General features: G+C 35.6%; 1 protein-coding gene across 2 annotated transcripts in view; it reads left to right on the forward strand.

Moving 5' to 3' along the window:
* The window catches only part of npr3 (natriuretic peptide receptor 3), a 37,640-nt gene extending 18,772 nt beyond the window's left edge, over nucleotides 1-18,868 (forward strand). Inside the window, exons 4-8 of one of the 2 annotated variants that reach the window (XM_056458262.1) lie at nucleotides 8,441-8,576; nucleotides 11,080-11,174; nucleotides 13,677-13,788; nucleotides 14,700-14,787; nucleotides 17,091-18,868. In XM_056458262.1, the coding sequence (XP_056314237.1) occupies nucleotides 8,441-8,576; nucleotides 11,080-11,174; nucleotides 13,677-13,788; nucleotides 14,700-14,787; nucleotides 17,091-17,202 (543 nt within the window). In that variant the 3' untranslated portion in view covers nucleotides 17,203-18,868. The remainder of the gene's footprint in view (nucleotides 1-8,440; nucleotides 8,577-11,079; nucleotides 11,175-13,676; nucleotides 13,789-14,699; nucleotides 14,788-17,090) is intronic. The other variant, XM_056458263.1, reaches the window with a different exon arrangement.
* Nucleotides 18,869-25,634: the final 6,766 nt, after the last annotated feature.

The following is a 25,634-nucleotide window of genomic DNA, read 5'->3' on the forward strand; positions in this document are numbered from 1 at the left end:
CAGGTTTCAAATCTCCCGGGTTTGCGCGCCCAACTACTTGTGTTTCGTAGCTGCGTCATCGCGAAACACCTAATGACTCGTTATCAAGACGACTCGTTTGAAGCACTATGAGTCGACTCTTTTATAGATGAATCAATAATTTTAAACACTGTACACTTACAGATTTAAGCCTTAGCTGGATAATTCACTTCACTTAGAGCTGTGTTACACACTGCATGGAAGGGCATTTTCAAAAACCCATAATATGGGCTCTTTAAAAACAGCTCGTTCTGCTGCTTGGTGTTGCAAACTGATCTTTTCTTATTGTATTATTCTACTTTGTCTGTATTGTCATGCAAACACTTGTTTGTAGAGTAAGTAGTTTGACCGTTTTCTTCCGTTTATTATTCCTAGTCATTTCTCCCATAGGCAACTGAATCAGAAGTTCTAAAACAATCGCAAAAACGAGCGCACTTCCACATTGAAGAATAAGGTCAATAATTGAGGAATTTCAGACTTTAAGAAATGTAAATGTTTATTTTAATTTATTTGCCTTCTAAGTTTATATATTTATGTGAAGTTCAGTTATTTAATTCATCAATTTATTTCTGTTGTCATTTTTTTATGGTGTTTCTTCATTTCTTTATCCAGTATGATAAAAGATCTATGTATTTTGAATAATTTTTTGTAGTAAATCTTCCATTTTTTTATTGTTTTAAGAAATATTCAGTAGGTTTATTTATTCCATTGTTATTTTTGCATTATATATATATGTATGTATGTATATATATATGTATATATATATATGTTGAATTTTTAATTTAGTTTTACTTTAAAAGTTACAACATATTTAATTCAAAATATTTCCATAGTAATAAGCTAAAATAAATTTTATTTCAGATATTTTTTATTTTAAATAGAAAGTTCACCCAAAAATTCTGCCATCATTTATTCACCCTTGTTACAAACCTTTATGAGTTTCTTTCTTCTGTTGAACACAGAATAAAGGTTTGGAACCACTTGAGTGAGAGTAAATGGTGAGTAAAGTTTTCTTTCAGGGTTAAACTATTTCTTTAAGTAACAAAAACAATTTTAATTTTACCATTTTAGTTTATGGTGCGTCTTGCTGCCTCACTTGTTGTTTTAAGTAGTGCAGTAAAGATAAAAGGGATAGTTTACCTAAATATGACAATTTGCTGTTAATTTACTCACCCTCCCATCAGTCCGTTCGAGATGTTTTTTCTTCAGTGGAATATTTAAGAAGATTTTTAGCTGATACTTGTTCTTGGTGATCGATAAAATGCAAGTCATTCATTCGTTCATTCATTTTCCTTCGGCTTAGTCTGTATTTCAGAGATCGCCACAGCAAAACAAACCACCAACTATTGCAGCACATATTTTATTTTATTTCCACCTCAACCCAGTACTGGGAAACACCCATACACACTCATTCGCATACACACTCATAGACTACGGCCAATTTAGTTTATTCAATTCACCAATAGCTATGGACTGTTGGGGAAACCGGAGTACCCGGAGGAAACCCACGCGAACACGGGGAGAACATGCAAACTCTACACAGAAAGGGCAACTGACCAAGTCAGGACTCGAACCAGCGACTTTCTTGCTGTAAGGCGAAAGTGCTAACCACTGAGCCACCGCCCAAAATGCAAGTCAAATCTTTAAAAAAAAAACAAATGCAGATTAATTGATTAAAATGAATATCCATGGCTACTTATGATTAAAGAAGTTAGGTGTCTGTGTAAAAAAATTAACATTATTCCCAACCTTATTTTTAAGCGCTGATTAAGTTTTGGCAAACAATCCTGAGTACCTGTGCAAATGTCTGGAGTGGAGTTTCCTAATGGCAAATGACAACGTGCCGGTAGCTGTTGACTTGCATTTCAAATCACCAAGAACCACACTGTAAAAATTATATGATCAATTAGATATATATATATACATATGTTTTTAGGTTATTGTAACTTATTAAACTAAGTTAATCATGTTCATGTATTTTATAAGTTACACAAGCTGTTTTAAGTCAGTTTAACATAATATAAGTTCAATGGAGTCATGAGGTTAATTTGATTCAGCTTAAAAATTTAAGGCAACTAGTGTTTTTTTACAGTGCATGGTTTCAGCTAAAAAAAAGTTTAGTTACACAGAAGACAAAAACGTCACCTACCAAATATTCAGTTTTTTGCAAACTACCTTTATTATTAAGCAACATTATTGTAGTGAAGGATTTCATGCGAGGTCATCACAGAATATATAATTCAGCTAGCAATTGGACTTTGATTTTCATCATCTGAAGAGGTTTTACCACTCAACATAAAGGCTTCATCATGTAAGGTTTCGAGTGGGCTTCAATCAAAGATAACAAGTCCTGCTTCAGCCACTGAATCCTAAATGGCTAGAATCACTTCACATTCAACAGATGATGATGTCCCCACATGTGCTCACCTTTTATTCTATCATTGCAGCCCATTTGCAATCATTGCAAACCCTACATATACAAATAAGTGAAAGACTTAAATGTTTATATATTTATGAGTAAATACAGTTTATTTAAAAAGGAGTGAAATAAACATTATTCCCGGGTCTTTATTCGTTTTTCGGTCACACTTTATAATAAGATTTCATTAGTTAATATTAGCTAATGTATTTACTAACATTAACTAATTATGAACAATGCTTGTACAGCATATATTTATCATAGTTCAACATTTACTGATGCATTTTACCATCCAAACTTATGCTTGTTAACACTAGTTAATGCACCGTGAGTTAACATGAATCATCAATGAACTGTATTTTCATTAACTAACATGAACAAATACTGTAATAAATGTATTGTTCATTGTTTGTTCATGTTAGTAAATGCATTAACTAATACAACCTTATTATAAAGTGTTACCTGTTTTTCTAGCAGTAGATGGAAAAGCTCTGTTCTGGGCTTTCTGTCATTGCAGTATTGCCTAGTAGTGACAGTGAGACTTCAGTGGGTCATTTTTCACCAGGGTGAGGAAACTGACATGCGGTTGCACCTTTTCATGCCAGAGCCTGAAGTTAATCAGCCCAAATAAACAGAAACAGGCTGATTGGTAAAAACAGTGAGTCCAGTGAGCCCTGAGGATGAGTTACTGTACATTCAAGTCTAGCGTGCTGGTTTAGTCACAGCCGAGATCAGTGTGAATTAGTGATTATACAGTTCTCCCTCTCACCTCCATCTAAACATGAAATAGTTTACCTCAGAAATGTTTATATTGTTGAATAAAAAATTAGTTACATCGATAACAAATTTTGGTCAATAGAGATTTTTACTAATGGCTGATTCTGATACCAGAATCTCTTGCATATTTTTTTAAACATCACAACCTTTCAGTTTTCAGTCAAAAACAACCCCAAGTACTTCACATAAGAGTCAATCAGCTGTGGAAGGTGTAATTTTCTCATTACAATTTGTTCACACATTTGCATTTAAACAGAAAATAATACATGAAAATTTGTACACACAGTATTAGGGCTGGGCAATATAAAAAAAAAATCACGATATATATATATATTTTTTTTTTTTATTTTATTTGTTTATTTATTTTCCAATCCATTTAGGAATATTAGTATTTTTTTATTTAACCACTTTATTTTAATTGGCCAATATTACTTGTCAGATAGTCCAATACAAAAAAAAAATTTAAACAAAATATCTCATCTCTTTATAACTTCTTAAACTTGATAAATAACATGATATAAAGTGCATGCAATATTAAACCGTAAATACTGAACAAAGCAAACTTTAAGGTAGATCTACATCTGTAAGGTGTGAATAATAATGATACAGTAAAAAAACTCTGAAAAACCTCAAACTCTGTAAACAAAACAAATTATGATAATCAAATCTAAGCTTATCAAGTAAAGGAACTTACTAAGTTACACGCCTCCATCGGAAATGACAAATTTACACCCTAAGCTTATTGAAATTACTTCTAAGATGAACGCTCGGCAGCCACATTTTAATAAAACTTCAGCGCGTCATACAGAAACTTCATATCGAATGTTTTTTTATTGATATTGACAATGGTGTTCGGTCAATAAATATCGATACCGATTTAATCGCCCAGCCCTAGTACATATGACCGCTTTAATTGAATTAAATTATCACATTCCAGATATTACGATTTGCACTGGTTCTCTGTCCACAACAACATACTCCTTAGCAAATGTTAGTCTATCCTTTTCATTTTTTCTGCTGCCTAGTGGTTTGGTCACCCATATTGGGCTTTCAATCCAGATTCTCTTAGGGCCAGAATACACCATGTCGATGGTCGGACATTGGGTAATGTTAGGCCAATGGTGAACATCTATCAAGCTAGTCTGCTTGGTGTGTTCCACGTGTCTCCTTATGCCAGACTCACATCAATGGGAGTTTGACTAATTAAGCATGTAGAATTGACACTGGCATCTTTGGGGCCATCAGCACGAGATAGCAATATGATTGGCTGTTCAGTTATGGTTCAGAAAGCAAATTGCAACACACAGACAAAAAAAATGGAAGAGACAAAACCAAGCAAGCAATCAAAGTCAAGAGGGAGAACTCAGGGCCCTATCATACATGCGGCGCAACACAGCACCAGACGCATAGAATGTGATTTGTTGCTATTTTCAGATCAGCAAAACTGTCATTTTCACATTTTGTGCCACATTGTTTAAGTAGCAAATCCATTTGCACCGCTTTGTGGACTCATGAGCATGCTGCTCTAAAGAGGAGGTGTGTTGAAGTCATTTAAAGAGCAATTTAATTATGCACCTATACAAGTCCAAAACAGCTACACATTGCTTAATATACACAGGATGTAGAGCAATACACGAATATCTTACATATGAGAAATAAAAAAGGATTAAAATGTTAAAAATATATATTTTCTACATAAATATAAAACGCACTACCTCCATCCCTTCTTCACCTCGGGGAGCTTTGGAATATGGCTCTGTCGTAGTCAGTTCATTCATGACAATTTGCATTTGTATAATGTTATTATTATTAGCAGTATAATTTATTAAATGCATATTTATATTTGTTTTAATAAAAACAAGTTTAGATTTGTCCACCTGTCAGGTTTTGGAGACGTATACATCACCATATGGGGAATAGGAATAGGACTTGTGTTTGGATATAACATTTTGTTATTATTGTTCATTTAGTCGTTTGCTGGAAGTTGAACTGAATTTAGAAATAGTTTTGAAACAAATCTTTCCGCTTAACAAACAAAATTCCGAAATTAAATGTGTAGGCTAATGGATGTCTTCAGTGGAGAGAGTTACCACTGTTTCCTTATCCACAAAAGTAAAGGAGTAAAGTAAAGAGTAAAAGTAAAGAGAAATGAAATAAGCCGAATTGAGAAATTCTTTCTTTCGTTTAATGCACATTAGGCTCAAAACACACCCATAAGTCATTAAGAGAATAAGCATAACCCTGTTAGACCATGCGGCAGCACAAACACCGTATTTTTCTGTCTTTAAAATAGCAAAAGTGGATTCAGACACGCCCTTTTGCTTTTGTGCCATGCCCTTTACACTTTGCGCTTAGATGCCAGCTGTCATTGCATTTCTCAAACATTTGCAAAGTATATGGATTGGATGGATATGGAAAAGTACATCCTCTCAAACACAGCAGATGTTTATCACCACTATTTTTTTGATGTTGGTTTGGTGTGTCCCGGGCTTTAACATCGAGACAAAATATTAGCCAGTTCAGCACTAAACAAGTAATCAATTCCTGCTGCACTGTTGAACCATCCGACATTATCCTCTTGTGCCATTTGCTTTAGTGGACCACTCTTTTTGGGAAACTTGAATGAGTTTGACACTGTAAAGATGCAATATTCTAGAAATCATGGTTTTTGCATGACCATATTCTCTTTTCGTGGCTAAAAGGTACAACCCTTTGACCTTCATCCAAACAAATAAAACTATCGGAGGGTTTCAGTCTCTTTAGAACAACTCACCATCTTTCATATAAACTCAAATCATTGGCTTCCTGTTAAATAGAGTTCATGCAATGATAAAAGAAATGAGTTACAACCGAGTGTCACATTAACACCAACAAAAGAAATGTGTGGGACGTCAGCAATATGAACAAAACGAAGTGAAGAAACAGTGAAACCTTACAACGAATTTATTTATTTTGTTACATAAGAAATCATTTTATCGTTAAAAGGCGGTGCAACTTTGAGAGAAAATCCTAAATCTCAACGTGGGTGACAGACCTAGAGCCCTCTCTTTTGACTCCTGAGTTAAAACAATAGAAATTTAATCAAAATCTCCTCTATATCCCTTTCATATTGCATTCTTGAGCCGAGATGGCATCAGTTTTACACAAACTGTTAGCAATAATGCCTGATCTTAAATATCAGCGGGGTTTGTTTCGCAATGAGAAAGCATGATATTTTTTGCATAAGGAATGTTCAGTCCGATACATTGTGTTGCTGATTCACAAGCTGTGCTCTGTATGAAAACACGGCAGGGTTTGTTATGCTCCGAATGCTTGGAGATTTCACCTCTGTTCACGCTTCCAAAAATGAATATGTATATAAACAGTCATATGACTATATCAGCTTTTCCTGCTGTTTCACTCTTATTAGGCAGTTGAGGGTGAATGTAAATATACAGTAATCTTGGCAACCGGTTATCGAATCTCCCCGTGGGCTGCAGACTGACTAAGCCCCAGGTTTTACTATTGTTTGCCTTGGGCTGCGCACATGCTGCAAACGGCTCTGCGGCAGGAACGGACCATTAATCCGTATCATAACATGAGCATCTATTAGTTCGTGCTTTTCAGTATTCATGGCAGCTGGGTAGTTAGTTTTTAATTGGTTAACATTTCATTAAACAACACAGCGCTGTTCATGGGTCCATCTTATTCACTGTTCGTGTCCTGAAGACAGTGTATGCACTTGTTCATTTATTTTTCAGCTTAACTCAAATTTTCAGGGCCAAATGAAAAATAGGTGCATGTGTACTGTATAAGTAACATAAAATAATGAAGACAAATACGTATTTTTCATTAGATTTGTTATAGCAAGCATCTAATATATAAATATTTAAGTAAATGTATTTATTTCAGTGATACTTTAGTGTTTTTCATCAAAAGTTTAATTCTTTTTTTAGTTTCTATTTTTATTTTAATCAGAGTTCACCATTTTGTATTTTATTTTTATATTTTTTTGGTATTATAGCATAGTTTAACTGCAAGTTAAAATATATTTTCTTCCAAATATTTTTTTGTTTTAAGCTGAAAATATTTCCTGTTATAAGCTGAAATAAATTAACTAAAATATTAATTTGATATATTTCATTTTATTTCAGTTTATATTCATTTTAAGTAACAAAAATATATATAAATAATAATTTTATGATTTAGTTCAAATAATGTTGATTTATTTTTATATTTACACTACCGGTCAAAAGTTTGGGGTCAGTTTTTTTTTTTTTTTGCATGTTTTTTTTTTTAAGAAAATGATTTATTAACTGTAAAGAAAATTGTTAAATATTTATAAAAATTTTAAATAACTGCTTTCTTATTGTATGTAGTTTGAAATGAAATTATGACTCCAGTCATTACTGCTTTTATTAATTTTTATTACTATAATAATAATTTTAAAGATTGATTTTTTTGGCTTTTTTTATTAGATAGGACAGTATTTAGACAAGAAGTTCGAAAGAGAGAAGGGGGGGGGTAAGCAAATGTCCTCGAGCTGGGTTTCAAACTCGGGACGCCCTGACATGCTACTGCACCATTTGTCAACGTGCTAACCACTAGGCTATTGCGCCGACCTACTATGATAATAATAATAATAATAATAATAATAATAATAATAATAATAATAATAATAATAATAATAATAATAACAACAACAACAACAACAACAACAACAATGATAATGATAATAATAATAATAATCATCATCATCATCATCATTAATATTAGAGTGATTTCTGAAGGATCATGTGACTATGAAGACTGGAGTAATGAAGCTAAACAATCATCTTAAATCACTGTAATAAATTATTAAATTAAATTATAAACTCTTTTTGAACAGTTATTTTATAGCGTAATAACATTTCACAATTTTACAATTTGTACTGTATTTATGATGAAATAAATACAGCCTTGGTAACCAGGATAAGCTTATTTTAAAGCCTTTAAAAGTCTTACTGGCCCCAAATTTTTGACCATTTATGAAAAATATTAATTACTTATTCCTTATGAATATTTAAATAAATTAAACATTTTATATTCCAAACACCATTGTGTTACTGTTTCTTCCTTCAGTATTATAATGCAAGATTTAAGCCTGGAAAAGCTTGTGTTTCTCTGACGCAAGCATTATTAATTACAAAATCTCTGCCTTTGCCTTTTGTTCCTCAGACCTTACTCTTTTATTTCATTTTATTTCAGGTCAACATGTTTATGGAGGGATTCCATGATGCTTTGCTTCTATATGCAATTGCCTTGCGTGAAGTGAAAAGTAAAGGTCTGACGAAAAAGAATGGACTGGAAATCACACACAGCATGTGGAACAGAACATTTGAAGGTAAATCAATAAATCTAGTATTTTTTAGTCTCAAAATCAGACAGCAAAGTGTGGACACCAGATTTTATTTACATTTATAACACATCTAAAATGAAAATAAGCAATTGTATCAAAGTTGGTAATGGTAAACAGTTGGCAATGGTAAACAGATGGCAATGGTAAACAGTGGCTGCAAGCTCATCAGTAATCAAATGAAAGCACCTAATTAGCATGTCTGGATGATGTGTCAGCCAGACAGTGTCAGAACATGATGAACAAACAAACATTACATCCCTCCAGTTATTCAGGCTGATTTTGTGTGTGTGTGTGCATCCTGGGTGAAGGTGTAGCAATAAAAGAATGTACATAATGAATAAGTGTATTGATATCCCAGTGCAAATGAATCAAAATGCATTTAAATGGCTAAACACATGGTTTAACATTGCTAACATTGAAGAGATTTGAAGCATTATTATTGTGATTGTAATATGAACCTCTTTATTTAGCACTAGAACTACAGTACAGAGACAGTCATTTTGACAGTCCTTCAAAAATGTTGTGTTTTAATAACTTTGTTAAAATAAAACACTATTGCACACTAACTTTTTCTAAATGTACACTACCAGTCAAAAGTTTGGGGTCAATAGGATTTTTAAATGTTTTAAAATAAGCTTATCCTGCTTACCATGGCAGCATTTATTTAATCTAAAATACAGTACAATTTGTAAAAATTGTGAAATGTTATTGCGCTATAAAATAACTGTTCAAAAGTAGTTTATCATTTAATATTAATCATTTATTCCAGTGATTTTAAAGATGAATTTTTTGCTTCATTACTCAAGTTTTCAGTTACATAATCATTCAGAAATCACTCTAATATTAATTATTATTATTAGTATTATTATTATTAATGGTAACAATAATAAAAGCAATAATGGCTAAAGTAATAATTTCATTTCAAACTACATACAATAAGAAAGCAGTTATTAAAATGTAAAAAAAAAAATAACAATAATTTTACATTTAATAAATGTAATGAACAGAATAATTTTCTTAAAAAAAACATGAAAAAAAATGACCCTAAACTTTTGACCGGTAGTGTATATCCTTCATTCTAATGTTGTTTTATTCAAATGACAAAAATCCAAAGAGTTTTGGGTATTTGTACCTTGAATGGTCATAATGGTGAAATCGACTGCATACATTTTAGCATCTGCTACTTTTTCCTGTGCCTTTGAATATGTTACAAAACCATACATTTCTGTTGACAAAAACATCAGTCTTTCAAACTTTTAAAAACAACATTTGGCAAGGGGAAGGTGCTTCAAGGTGCATTAAACTAAATCACTCTAAGCTGCTTTTAAAACTGATGTTGATCAAAGAATGCAGAAAAAAAGATTATTACAATTTCCACAAAATGTTAAGCAGTAAAAATTTTGAACATTAAGAAATTTCTTACTACTTATGTACTATTACCATTTCACAATAATAATAATAATAATAATAATAATAATAATAATAATAATTAGGTTATTCTGTTTAGAAATTAAGATTTCTGAAGGATCATAAAAAAAAAACTAAAAAATTTGCATAAAATGTTTTCAGGAATATAATTTAACCAATATTTAACAATTTGGTCCATTTTTTTTCTTACAATGCAAGTTAAAGGATTAAATAAAGAGTTAATGTTCAGAACTGAAGTATATTTTTCTTTTGTAATAATATTTCATGATATTACAGTTGCTGTTTTTGATTCCAAATTTCTTTGGCATTTCCCAGTGATGGGTTGCAGCTGGAGGGGAATCCGCTGCGTAAAACGTATGCTGGATAAGTTGGCGGTTCATTCCACTGTGGCGACCCCAGATTAATAATAGGACTAAGCCGAAAGAAAATAAATGAATGAATGAATTTCTTTGGCATTCCTATTTTTTGAATGGTAATGTATTTTGTAAAGAATTTTGTTAACACTGGTAACATTTTGTCCTTTAACATTTAAACATCCTATTAAATTTTGCACACTAAGTTCATTACTAAAAAAACAGTAATGCATATTTTGTGGGAAAAAAAGCAAGTTGGAATCTTAAGACTGACCAAGTCCCATTTGATTCCCATTATTGTAGTCATGAACAGAGGTCTCGCCAGTGTTCTTGCCACTGTAATTCATTAAACTTCCCTTACAAAATAAGGGCTCAGACATGTCTGCCGCCCAGACCCGTCTCAATGACCACAGCAAGACAACTAAACGTGAAATAACAATGTTCCACTCAGCCAGAATCATCAGGAACAGGGTCATGTTTTCCTGTTAAATGAAATAATATTTTAAAAATCTCAAGAATTCAGCAACACAGATGTACAGATGAAATTACCATTTCTGCAGTCAAAGCCAACAAAAACGGCAGGAGGCGGATGAGATTTCCTGTTGTATTGCCCACCCGGAATTTGTCGACTCTTGCCGGTGTTTTCCTTGGAATGTCTGACTCTTCAAACTAATTAATTTTCTCATTCCTCACATTCCGTTATACAGGCATTGCTGGCCAGGTGTCTCTGGATGCCAATGGCGACCGGAATGGGGATTTCTCTGTTGTGAGGATGACCGATCCAGAGTCAGGAAAACATGAGGTATTTAACAAAAACCTCTGGACCATTCAGTCATTTGAAACTAAGGCCCTGTTTACACTAATACCTTTTAGTTTTAAAATGGTGTTTTGGAATGAAAACGATCCATGTCCACACTGGCGTTTCTGCAAAGTTCTCCGTCCACACTACACCACTGAAAACGCACATCACGTGACCGCACACACAGTTAGCGGGTGCTTTGAGCACACCTCCCCAGATGAGAGCAGCGCACGTCGGACAGTTCATCAAGAATCTTCCGCTGGATCTCATCTCGCTATAGTTGTTAAACGTGATATTGAAGTCATCTTGTCTCTATCTAACGACTCTTTGGTCTTTTAAATCTATTACTTGTTCTAAGGTAATGTGTTTTGTCTGAGCGCAAAGATAAGTTAATATATAAATGTAACTACATACACTGATTCTGTATATTGATCGCTTGCCTTTATTTCCTATAATGTATAAAATTATTATACATTATACTTGTATAATGGCCATTATTGATTATTAAAACTGATATTCAGCGAAAGAGAGGGTATGTTTCGTATTTTGCATGAAACCAGGCAGTTATGTTATAGGCTTTGTTTTGTTATAAATATGCATACAGTGAAGATGACAGTCATATAAATATGTAGCTATATGGTGCATCAACATTTTTGGTGTCTGTTAAGTTGTTTATATCAAAATAAAAATAGGCAGTCCGTTATGTCATATTGTTATTTTATTGTTAAGATGAAACAATGTAGCAGGGTAATCGAATGAGGTTATAAAGTACACTGTTCCCTTTGAAGATTTACCCGATGTGTCCTTGGGAGTTTGTTTTCCATATCAAACTTGCGAAGTCTGAACTCAAGAAAAGGATGCTAGACTGAACTTTGTGCACCTAATATTGAGGAAAAAGATACAATCAGATAGACACAACGCCTTCATTTTCAGATGTGTGTTTTCTAGGGCTTCAACAACGAATCAATTAAATCGATATAAATCGATTACTACAAGCGTTGGCAATTTCATAATCCATTCATTGTGTCGCACGACACAGGGACGTTTGATTATTAAAAAAACACTATTTCAGTGCGGAATGGAGTGAACACGGTCTCTCTCGCACATTGATACAAAGTTTGGCGCCTCATAGACAGGGATGAGGAGAAAGGGAGTTCAACAGCAGGGTCCTACTTTTGTTCCATTTTGAAGTGAGGACCGTAAAGTCCCTGGTGCTGATGTTTTACTCGTTATCCAGCTTGACAAGCATGACAAGTTAGCGTTAGCTCATTTACCTTTACAGCGGCAACTGAAAAAAAATCAAACTGAGCTTTGGCGCGGTGTCTGGCCTTAAACCAGAGAGAGCTCGCGCTGAGCAGAGCTTTCAGTAAGGGACCGTCGGAAAAGTTCTTTTTTTTTTTTCAAAAACAAAACCAACTTAACCCCACTGAGAAAGACATGTCATATTATCACAATTATGCAGCGTTTTAATGCCTAATGCTTAATTTATGTTTGAGACATGTAAATACACACACGCACTATAGTAAAACAATACATTTAGAGTTTGTCAAACACACAAGGAAGTCTAACAATCCATTCAAATATAATTTGTGTTTTATTCATATCAGATGCACATTACACATAGTGAAAGTAACTATAAAGTTGAATTTACTCTTCTCCAAGTTCACCAGCCACTTACTTGCATGTATTTGGGGAGTAACTGGTGAATTTACATGCTGAATCCTGCGTGTTCTGCTTTTTATGAATGAGGCAAACGTGGTTAGTAAACATGGCGACGACCATCTCATGTTATAGATCACTATCACTTACACGTTTGTGTGAACTGGTAAAACTTCTGTTTGATATTATATCTCATTAAGATTATTTTTCTTACTCAATTCACAAATAATTTTACTTGTTTTAAGCAAACAATCACTTAATTTTGAGGTGGCTTTTTTATTTTTTCAGAAAACAAGACATAATTTCTTATGCTATTTCATGTGTCTAGTATGCATCTTGATTTAAAAATATTTAGATATTTGGATTGAAAACAGGATAAAAACTACTTAGTTTTTAATTTTATTATTATTATTATTTATTTTTTTATTTTTATTATTATTATTATTATAATTATAACAGCTCAGGGATGAGCTTTTTTGAATAAACGGTTGGAAATTAAATGATTTTTTTTTTATCCGATTGATCTATTAATCAGAAATATAATCAACAAATTATTTAATTATTAAAATAATCGGTAGTTGCAGCCCTAGCATTTTCCCCTATTCACACTGACACGAAACAGCAGCATTTTAAAACAAAAACGGCCTCTTGAGAATTTCCAAAATGCTTTGTTTTCAGAGCTAGAAAACTCCAGGACAGTGTGGATGGAAGGCATAACCGTAGCAAAACTTATGCGTTTTAAAACAAAAACGTATTAGTGTAAACAGTGCCTAAGTTGTTTAGTCAGAATTGAGGAGAGAGTCAAAACAGCTAATCACCATAATAAATGTCTTTTTATACCATCAGACTGTCATGAACTACTTTGGCACTAATGGAAGTTTCCAGATCTTGCCGGGTTTCAAGAGGGAATGGTTCTCCTTGCGAACAATACCACCTCCAAAACCTCTCGACCCATCATGTAAATTACCTCTGCTACTTTAAGACTGACTCTTGTTTGTTTGTTTTTATTTCTGTAACAGCATGGATTTAGACCCATCTGAGTCCATCTGGATATAGATGGTCTTAGTTAAGATTAATAGCCCATTTCCACCGAGTGGTATGGTTTGGTACTCTACACTACAATACAAATTTGTTTCCATTTCCACTGTTAAAGGTACCAATATGCCATTTCCTAGAGGTGTACAAGTACAGTAATGTAGCAAAAGGGCAAAGCTAGACTGAATGATATTGGTTTACAGAGAATTGTCACCAGCGCATGCAACAAGACAAATGGAACGTCAACCAGGAAGTGGACGCCACCCTCTCTATTCTGCCGCCCTAGGTAGGCCGCCTAGGTCGCCTCTATGGACGCACTGGCCCTGATCATAATACAATACATTACAATACATAATACAAGACTTCATGAAGCAATGAACCATACCCAACCCCAAACTCAAACAAACTGCCATATGCTAAGAAGAAAAAACAGGATCTGCTGTATGTCCTCTATTGTTGTTTAAGGAGCTGTACACATGTTGTGTCTAAACGTGTGGAAATCGTAAAAGGCCCGGTTCATCTGCCTAAAAAGATCAAAAGATGCCATATGTGAACAGTCAATGATGTTGATTACAACTTTCTGGCATACACAATGACTACCATTTAAGTGTATTGTTCCCATGGGAAATGCAAGCCTCGTCAGGGTAACCCTTACTGTATTGTACAGAAAAATACCGCTCAGTGGAAAGACATTATGCCTTATAGTGTACATGCCTTGCCAAGAACGTCATTTTCACATTACTTAATTAATACTTTTAATAATAATTTATGATAACTCCTGGATTTTATAGATAGAGAGCTTTCCTTATAAATGGTTTTATTTTCTCTCCTAAGCAGGTGGACTAGGTGTATCAGCGGTGACTGGGATAATAGTAGGGGGGATTCTGGGAACAGCTCTTCTCCTGGCATTCTACTTCTTTAGGTAAACACAGAAAACACTCTTTTTTCATGAGATAAACATGTATTAAGTATAAAATGATAATGTGTTTGAGAATTATAGGTGCAGTAGGTGATCCGCCTAAATGCTAACCGGTTAGCATAATTTGTTTGAAACACAATCCCTCCCCTGCCGTCCAAAGTCACACCTCCTGAAATCACAAACGTGCACATTAAAGATGACAGTAGACAACTCACTAGATCATGTCATTCGCCAGTTAGAAAACTTTATAGTACTTTATAACACTACAATTCTAGACAAAAAACATATTTCATGCATGCAAAGATCGCTGATCTCACTCTCTCACACGCTTTGTCCTAAAGTGACTACTGTATGCTTAGTGGTTGGCCAGCGGGGTGCAGGAATTACACTTATTTACACTTATTACACTCAATGCCAAGTTCACAGAGCGCTGACGGTGTGTCAAACATTGAGTATGTTTACATGGGCAACAATACTTTAATACGATTTTAATATGATTAAAACAATACTCTGATTAAGAGTCTACCATGTAAACAGAGATTTTTGATTACCTTAATGCGACTAAAGTCATAACTGAACTAAACAGTATTGGAATTAAGACATGTGGAGTGCATATATTAGTGGCATTACTGAAGTAAACACTGCAATCCAACTATTGCTGTCATGTAGGACTTTTCGCCATATTTACAGACAAGATCCAAGACACAGGCGGCTGTCAGTAAAGGACCACACACAAAACACACACAAAACACGCACGCACACACACACCGCGAAATGCGGAAGTGTTTTTTCTTTACGTTTGGCGAGCGTTATTACATTCTATAACACTCTTACCAGTCCTTGCCGAACTGCAGTTAAAGTCAGGCATCCTGCTGATTTGATTCAGAAGGGCACTTTTTTGTCAGACGGCTCACCGGTCAGGTATACATCTGTGCTAAAATATCAAGGTGAAAGTTATCATAGCTTGCGTAGAATCGACCCAGCTACCAACCCAACTTTGAGAATAGATTAACGGCGATTTTTTTATCGCGCGATAAGCGTCTCGCATTAACGCAGCACTAAAAAATACATATAAATACATTTAGATCATTACCTTTAATAATTACTAGTGGAATGTGAAGAGACTTTCAACCAGCACAAAAAAATGTTTCTGAAGACAATCACCTACAGCACCCTTAAGGGCCAGATTTACTAACAGTTTGTGATAGCGCAAACCTTCTTTTGGCATTAAAATAACTGTCAGTATTCCAATAGAGTAAAACATTTGCAATGCAAAGGCGTAAACTGTTTTTTGCAGCTAAGAGTTTCTCATTCTGACACAAAATCTATTAATAGATTGTACATACATTTATCAAGCAACAGGGTGAGCTTGAGATTTAATGCCTGTGATGTCTGAAAATCATCCCCACTGCTCATTCACAACCCGATAGTTATTTGCACTGCTCTTTGTAGACTTTGTTGGTAATTAGGTGTTCTTTAATTTTTGTGCATTGTGAGTACATTTTGAACTGTATGTCTGGCCCTATATCTGCTTTATTTTAGAAACTTCTGCCCAAAAAAGCAACTAATGTCTGTTTGATTATAAATAGTAACGTTAATGCTTGACATTGAAATTGCATTTACACTTGGAATTAATATTGTCAATCTGATCACAAATGAACTACACTAAATACAGGTGTACTGCACTCAATATATAGGTGTTTCAGAAATTTGAGCTTTTTTCCTTTGACCACTTCCAGAGGCAGTTGATTTGGTTGAATACATTCAAAAAAGTTTTATTTTTTAATTTTTTTTATTTACCATTTATAGTAGCTGATTTCCATTGTTGCCTTCACCCTTGTACTTATAAATCATTGCGTAAATAGTTATTGTTGTCTTTTGTAGTGCTGTTGTTGTTCTGTCTCTGTTTCTTTCTGACTATAAAACAAACAATGGGCCACTTCAGTGTAGATTCAAAGAAATCAGAGATTGAAAGTGCTCAAACATTGTATGCACGATTCGTAAAATTTGGCTTTGTGCATATAGCAATCAGTATTCTTCTTCCTGTGCCCATGATTTTAATTATCAGCTCAGGCATGTAAGTGGCACCAAAATGAGACACTGAAATCTACATTCTGATTCAGTTTAGTCCATAATAGACAGTCAAGAATAACAATGGGTCTCAATACCCAGCCCTGTGCGTAAGCTGCACAACATGGGTGTACTGAGATCTCCCGCAAAAAAAAGAGATTGTGATGAAAATGCATGTTAATACAGAGTGAAGCCAGGGCGCTACATTCACGATACTGTTCTTCACGGCTCCTCAGGAAGAACTACAGAATAACCATTGAGCGGAGAACACTTCGAGAAGAGTGTGACATCGGGAAACACCGTCAGCTGCGGGAAGACTCCATCAGATCCAACTTTTCAGCAGCGTAGTCTGAAAGTCGTAAGTCGACTTCTGGGGTGATCACATTCGGGGAAGGTGCATCTCAAATTGGTCTGTGGGCTCACCAAACACCGTCCCAGGACCCACCCAGAACTATTTATAGACATGCTGTAGTGTTTTGGTTTTTTCCATGTAAATATCTCTTGCTCTTCAATTCGTAAACTCAGGAAAGTTGAATTATTGGAGGAGAAGTGCTCACATGAAAAAGGGTCTTTTTTAATTTAGCTACAGACCATTTTTCCTGCCAAACTCGTCTTGAGGAAGCCTGTCAGTTTTGTAGAGATAATGGGTGCGATCAGCTGCTTGGTCGTTGGGGAGAAGCGGTTACATGATATTGAGGACTGTACGAATGATACTCAGAACTTAAGCTTTCTTTAAGCGCAACACTCTCCCCAGTGATCATGGTGTCACATTAACTTCCTCTTCTTGCTTTTAGAGAATGTCCAGTAGAACACACTGATAAACATCCAGTCTTTCTTCATTCTTTCTTCTAGACTTGGTCAGGAGGCACTGATGAATCCAAAACTGATGTGAACTTTAAAACAATGTTCCGCTGTTTCGACGCATATCTAGCAGGCCTTCCTGTATCCAATTTGGCTCCGTGCTGAAACACTGAACTGTTTTTATTTATTATTATAAATGCAGATTTCATTCATAGGTTTTAGTCCCACTAATTATAACACAACCATATAGAAATTCCACTCTCATTCTTATTTTGATTTACACTGCCATATACAGACGCTGCTGGGCGCCTCAAATGTTGTATGACTGGTTGCGGGAATGGTTTCAAGACTCAATCGATAAAACTGACTGTTTTAAAACTAAACCAACTTATTCTGTCCTTTCATATTAGTATGTTTGACTTTTTTAAACTCATCATGCTTTTAAAAATCGTCAATGTCCACTATAGGCCTCCTCCAACATTGCAGTTTTGTAAAGCCTGATTTTTACTGTTAAACACTTTTTGAATCCTAGATAGAGATTGTAAGCAGAGATGACTGTGCTCAAATCATGCCTGACTCTCCATTCTGCATTGGTGAAGGTGAACTGCAGAGGCAAGCAAATTCTTTGGTTTAAAAATACAAAAAGGAGGTTGTTAGGATGTTATGTAATAGAAATATAGTTACGCCACAAAACGATTTTATACACAACAGAAGCCGGTCTACCTGTCAGCGAAAGATTTTGAAAAGCTATGTTCAATTTATATTGCACATGTACATTTTTTTGTCTTTAGATTGTCTTTGTCAGGAGGTGGTTATCAATAATCTATCAGTTTAATAGCATATAAAGTATATTTTTAACATTTGTGATGATACAGTAATGATGATGAGATGTAAATGTGAGGTGTCACATTTAAGACCATCTCTATGTTTTGTGTGTCAAAAAAAAATCTAGGATTTTATTCAAGCTTGGTGGCAATTGTATACTGATGTAAGTAAATGTATCAACATAAGATTTGATGTTATTTATTGATATTTTTGTAGAGGTTTCATTTTTCTTAGTGTTGATTTTAACATTGTTTCTTGTGTGAAATATATCAGAATCTTTTTTGTAAACAGTATATCTGCCTTGTCAGAGCAAATTTTACCTGATAAGTATATTTACAAGGCTTTGTAAACACTCAGAAGAACTGTAACTTATTTAGATTGATACATATTGACCAATTAAAAAGAAAATCTATGAAATTAAATTGTCTCTCTGTCTTTGCGACTAGTGGCTCTTAAGACTTGCACACGGAATTCTGGGTAGGCTGACCTTAAAAATCACCATGAAATTAAACTTCTTATTGCATTACTTTGTACTATATATGATTATATTATAAACGATTTATCCATGGACATTATGCGTTCTCATTATCTGTAATCAAAATAACTTCCCCTTCCTCTTGCAACAATATCTCATCTCCGTAATGATGTGTTTACTAGTGCAAGGGCGGAACAAGCTGTCAATCTGATGGGATTGACCAATAGCAATCCCGAATGCAAGTCAACACCTCTTGACAAAATCAAGGCCTCCTCTATTGTTATTTGTTTAATTAAATTTCAATACGATGTACTGTAGAAGAAAGAATGACCAAGCATATCTTGTTTTTGTGATTTGACTTTAAAATACTGAAGCATGAGTGTGGACATGTTTTCTGTGAGCTGGTGTCCATTCAGTGGAGCCAGTAGATTGTCATAGCAGTGGTCTGAAATTCCTCATAGATCTCCAAGAGGGTGTGTACAAATCATCCCAGACTGCAGAGACACTATGTGAACACAGGTCATGAAGCCAAAGCAAACACAACCCACTTCCCTGGTTGCTCATCACTACAGGTGTCTCTCCCACACAGCGTTTTTTCCATTACTAGTCCATCTGAACTACTCCTTCAGGGACAATTGAAAGGGTTTGCTCACTTCCATAATGAACATTTCCAGATTTACAGTTTACTCGCCCCCTGGTCATTCAAAATGTTCTTTCCTTCTCGAGGAGTTGAAAAGAAATTACGGTTTTTGAGTAAAACATTTCTTTTAGATTAGTCGACTTCTATGGCGCTCAATAGTTTGAGGTTTCTTTTTTTTTTCTTTTTTAAAAAGCACACTTGTTCACACTAGACACCTTGGTCATTAGGTGTTGATTATTAGAGCCAGTCAAAGCTGCTTTAAAACTGCAGTTTGGATGATCAAATTATTGAACATTATCTGTATCTATATGGAGAAGTCTATAGGGAGAAAAATCTCAGAATGCTTTCCTTTAAAAACACTGAAAAACAAAGACATGACCATCTTTGATGACAAAGAGGTAAATTATCAGCAATTGTTTATTATGCCAGTGAACTAAATATTAAAGGGCCACGAAACCCCCCGCTCAGCATGGTGTTTTTACAGCTCTAGTTTGAAAAAAGTCAGGAAAGTGGGTGTGTCCAGCTTTGTTTAGGAGGGAGTGTCAAGTGGCGAAAGAGGGAAGGGTTTGCACGAAAAGGGAGTTTGATTACGTGCACAACAGCTGATTTTCACACCAGCAACACAAACGCAGGCAAGATAGACAGTGATTCGGAGAGTAGCATTTACAGCGGATCTGAGAGCTGTGTGGAAGTGGAGGATTTTCAGTCCATAATATTGTAGTGATGTTACTGTAAACTTAGTAACTCATTTTGACTAAGGTATGTCTTTAAAAACTGATAGAGTACTGCTGATGATATTAACTGACTCTGCCATCTGAACAAACATAAACTAAGCACATTGATCACACGCTTACCAAATCCATAGACACAGGACAATGAACACAAACTGTAACTGCGTCTTTTTTTAAAAGAAGACGAGGGGCAAATATGGATTTCACCATTTCCAGATGCGAAAAGCTCTCGGGTAAAAAATGCTCCTTATAAAAATATTTTTGTTGCATGTTAGCAGACCACTGTAATCCACACATGTGGGACCACACGTGAGCTGTGCTCTCATCATAGGGAAATGGAAACATAACCTTCGCTGCGGCACATAATGTATATGAACACAACACTGATGACCCATGACTCCAAACAATTCTTCCACTACTTGTTTTAATTACGGTTGGCAACACAGTGTGAAATCTCTCTGAACACTGTAACAGGTAAAAACAGTTTTCGAAGCTATATCATGCATATTAACGGAGTTGCATCTCGTTCACAATCGCGTTGATTGGTTCGAACCAAGTCTTTCTCATGAAAAAACAGATGTGCTGAAAACTCAATGACGTCACATTGTACCGGCCGGTACAGACATCCAGTCTCCATGCTGGAATTTGCAAAATGATATCATCACCGTGACTGTGCTTCAAAATTTATTTTCAAAACGGAAGAATGAATTTGCTCTAAACAAAGGAAAAACAATACATTTTCACTTGCTAGCTAAATATATGCATCCTAATAGTGTTTTTATCAACATAGGACATATATATCAACATATATGTCAACATCTCAAAAAATGTGTTTTGATGTTTTGTGACTCTTTAAATGCAGAGTGACAGTTCGCTAAAAATGAACCCTCATTTTCATTCTTTCATTTGTTGGACATAAAAAGTGGATTTCATTTTGAGGTAAACTGTCCCTCCTACATTTTGAACCCACCAAACACTCTTCAAATTACCATAAAATGGTGAACCAACAATTTAAAGTCTACTAGAGTACAATGTGAGATCAAACAGACTCCAAAGACCCATGAAATCCCAGCTGATGCAAAGTCATTCTTTGACCTCACATCTGGCAGTGGAAAGTACATGGAAAAATTCCTTGAATGTTTCTTAATCAAAAGACTGGAGGCTCTGAAGCCGAACCTGTTGACTAAGCAGATGCCCTTAAACAGAAGAAAATGTACCTGTCTGTAATATGTAAATGCACTAGACCTCCAAATCTCAATATGCAGCTGAAACTGAGAATGCATTGCTTTTCCTTTTCCACATCTTGTTACATGGCCCTAGTCTTCAAACAAGCAAAACAAATCTATTTTCAGCACTTCGATGCAATGCTCTTTTCTTTTCATTGCAGAAGGTTCCTGTAATCTGCCTTTCAAGTATTTTCAAGGGGAATCCATTATTCAGTGCCTCAGCCATTATGACTACTGTAGTAGGAGTGATACTTAAATTGCTATTTATAGTGATCTGAGCAGCTCAGGCTCATGAAAAATGTGTAGACTGTCTCTACATTTTAGCAGAAATTACATTACGATGCTTCTTGCAGAAACAATGGGGAGTGTGTAGCGCTAATAAGTGTGTTATTTTAAACACAAATGTGGAAATGTTGTATTATGATCAACATGGCTATGCGTTTTTTCGTGGAACATGGACTTGTTTCACAGGATTGTGCTCAATATATCAGGTGAGCTACCAAACAAGTTTAGTACATCAGAAAAAAACAAAATATATTTATGTAATGCATTATCATTGCATATTCATTTACAAGACATGCACTGTGGTAAGTGCTTAATGATCATAATACAGCTGAAACTAATAATCTTACCTTTTATTATAATTTGTGTGAAATAATTTAGAGCTCAAGTTTTGAAAGTTTTCTCCATAGGGTAATTGATTTTAAGGGTAATATATACATCATTAAATCAGAATCATAAAGAGCTTTATTGCCAGGTATGTTCACACATAAGAGGAATTTGTTTTCGTGACAGAGCTTCTACAGTGCAACAGAATTACAGAGACAGCACAAAAAAACAGATAATAAATATATTTTAAAAAAAAAGAAGTAGTGAAGGCAAATATACAAACTGATAAGTTTGTGTACAGGTATATTACTATATACAACGTTATATGTGCAGCTGTTATGTGCAAATTGGCACGTAAAGTGGGTTGTTAAGTAAGTGTATATGTGTATAAAAGTGTATGGCAAGTAGTGATGTTGGTTCCACAATAATTATCGTCAAGTGTTCATGAGATGGATTGCCTGAGGGAAGAAACTGTTTCTGTGTCGGTCTGTTCTGGTGCGCAGTGCTCTGTAGCGTCGACCAGAAGGTAAAAGTTCAGAGTAGTTCAGGCAGTGTGTTGGGTGTGAGGGGTCCAGAGTGATTTTGGCAGCCCTTCTGCTCGCTCTGGATAAGTACAGTTCTTGGGGAGTAGGAAGGGTTGTACCAGTGATTCGCTCAGAAGTCCGAACTATTCGACGTAGTCTTTGGAGATCGTATTTAGAAGCTGAGCTAAACCAGACAGTTATTGATGTGCAGATGACTAATTCAATGATGGAGGTGTAGAACTGTTTCAGCAGCTCCTTTGGGAGGTTGAACTTAAAGACAAACCTGTTGTGAGCTATAAGGCTGTAAACAGATTGCATGTGCTTTGTAAAACAATAATGTTTCATAGCACCTGAATCTGCTGCTTTAAACAAATCATCCACCTGCCACCCACCTGCACATATAATTTTCTCTGATATACTGTAGATATCTGTATCAAAACCCGATTGTTACATTATTAGCCTATATAATGTTTTTTGTTTTAAGCATGATTTTGAATCAATCGATTCAGTGATGTTAGAGTTAATTTGTGTATCTATGAAAAATATCATATGAATATTTATTTACAAATAAAACAATTGGCCTTACCCATATTTGCCCATTGTTGACCAAAAACTGGGATTATTCCTTCCTTCAGACTTTTATGGGCATATTGTTGTAATTGAAACTACATCGCTGTTTCTCAATTAGAATGCAGAGAAGATCTTGGTTACTGTTGTCACCCTCATTCCATGATGGAGGGAACAGAGACATTTTGTTGAAACAACATCATGGTGAATCACCAGATGACTAGTCATTCTAAGAGTAAGAAAAATGGTCAATGAATGCCTATGAATTGGCAAGCAAAGCTCCTCACATGTGCAGCCTCTCATAATCAGCTGAGTGTATAAGCAGCACCCAGAGGAGATCTAGCCAGGCTTTACCACTGAGGGACCAAGCGCACTTAGCATTCAGCTGCTGATTCAGCAACCGTGGAACTGAAATAATCTCTCCGTTCCCTCCTTCAGTGAACAAGGGTACAACAGTAACTGAGAGGGTATTTGGTGTCACCCAGCCAACAGCTTGTGATTTCTGTTACAGAGGTGCCAGGTGCTAACGCCCAAAAGGAGACGACACTCCATGTTGAGTGTGCTCTCACGCCTGGGGGACACGGCTGGAACTGGCATAGGTATGCGAGGGATATGACATTCACTAACCAGTGAACCAACCTCTGATGGGATGTGGTACTTCCCTTCTGTCAACCACTGTAACAGAGCTGTTGAGATCGTAAGCTCTGAGTGTGGTCCACATAAAGCGCATTTTGGGCATAAATGTCACATAAAGAGCTAGGTCTGTCTCTTTCACAGGCAGTGCTTGTTGGTTCCCTGCCTAGTCCCTAAAGGGAGTGGTAGGAACCTTGCTGAGCCGGGTCTCAAGATAACATGACAGTCACCCTGCCCAAATTCTAGGCATGATTTGGTGACCGAAAATGCCTCCACATCCTGACCCTCTTGGACCAGGCAAATGTAACCAGCAGAGCTGTCTTTATGTACAGACTTCTAAATGACAGTGAGCAAGTTGAGTTTGGCTCAATAGATCCTTCTGCAATCCCACAAGAAGTACTTAGAAATCCCAAGAGAGCATAAGAGGCGGGTTAAATTCAGCTGCCTAGCACCTCTGAGAAACCAGATGACCAGGTTCCCAGTGTGTTCCAACTTGACAGATCAGTTGTGCGTTCCTTCCTTTAGGAAAATTTAGAGGTTTCTGAACATTTATTTGCTGCCATCACCGCTCAACATGACGCGTTAGATGGCGGCAAATAAACGTTCAGAAACCTCTAAAATTTTCCTAAAGGAAGGAACGCACAACTGATCTGGCAAGATCAGTTAGAAGCACACCATTCAATAAATAGACTTCACTTGAGGGCGTAGGCATGCTTTGTTAAGGAATATGTCTTTGTGTATAATCAACCGATCTGTAGACTGAGCTAAAATGAGCTAGTTGTTGAGATATTTGAATTTGTCTCACAGATACCTGTGAGACAAAGTGGTGCTTGGGCATCCCCCACAAGTTTGTAAAAAACCCATGGGGACAGACAGAAGAGGAGGACTTTGCACTTCCATGTCTGTCGAGGGAACATCAAGACTTGAAAATATGCATGCTTAACGTATATGGTTGCAACAAAAAATAGCTCATACTTTTGCAAGTGCGAGCTGCGATTTTAACTGCTCAACAGTCTAGTGTTGTCACAATACCAAAATTTTGACTTCGATACAATTCCTTAAATTAAATACCTCGATGCCAATACTGAATCCATACACCTGTGAGGGTGACTCTAAGGAGCTCATTGAATTCAAGTTCATTGTAAAATTTTCTCACTACAAAATATTTCACAATCAACTGTTGTTATTATTATTACTATTATAACAAAGTGAAAGCATTTAGGAATAATGACAACTGAAACACGAAGTGGTATGCCACAAAGTCACGGTGTCAGCAGATGCTGAGGTGCACAGTGAACTGAAGTCACAAACTTTCTGCAGAGTCATTGGTTCCAACCTCCAAACTTCATGTAGCCTTCAGATTAACTCAAGGGCAGGCATAGAGAGCTTTATAGAATGGTTTTCCAAAGCTGAACAGCTGTATCAAGATCAATAAATGCAATGCAAAGCATGGGATATACTGTTGTAAAGCAGGCCACCAGTGGACACTAGAGCAGAGGAAACGTTCTCTCTGGAGTGACCAATCATCCGTCTCTGTCCGGGAATCTGATAGTCTGGGTTTGCAGATTGCCAGGAGAATGGTAATAGTGTACCAAGGGTAAATTTTGGTAGAGAGGGATTATGGTGTGGTCTCTTATTAAGTACAATAAATTCTTAATGCTTCAGCATACCTCATGCTCATGCATACCTCATACCTCATGGTACCTACTTTGTGAAAACAATTTGTGTATGCCCCCAACCTGCACAAGT

The sequence above is a fragment of the Danio aesculapii genome, chromosome 5 (assembly GCF_903798145.1).
Source record: "Danio aesculapii chromosome 5, fDanAes4.1, whole genome shotgun sequence".
NCBI classification, from domain to species: domain Eukaryota; kingdom Metazoa; phylum Chordata; class Actinopteri; order Cypriniformes; family Danionidae; genus Danio; species Danio aesculapii.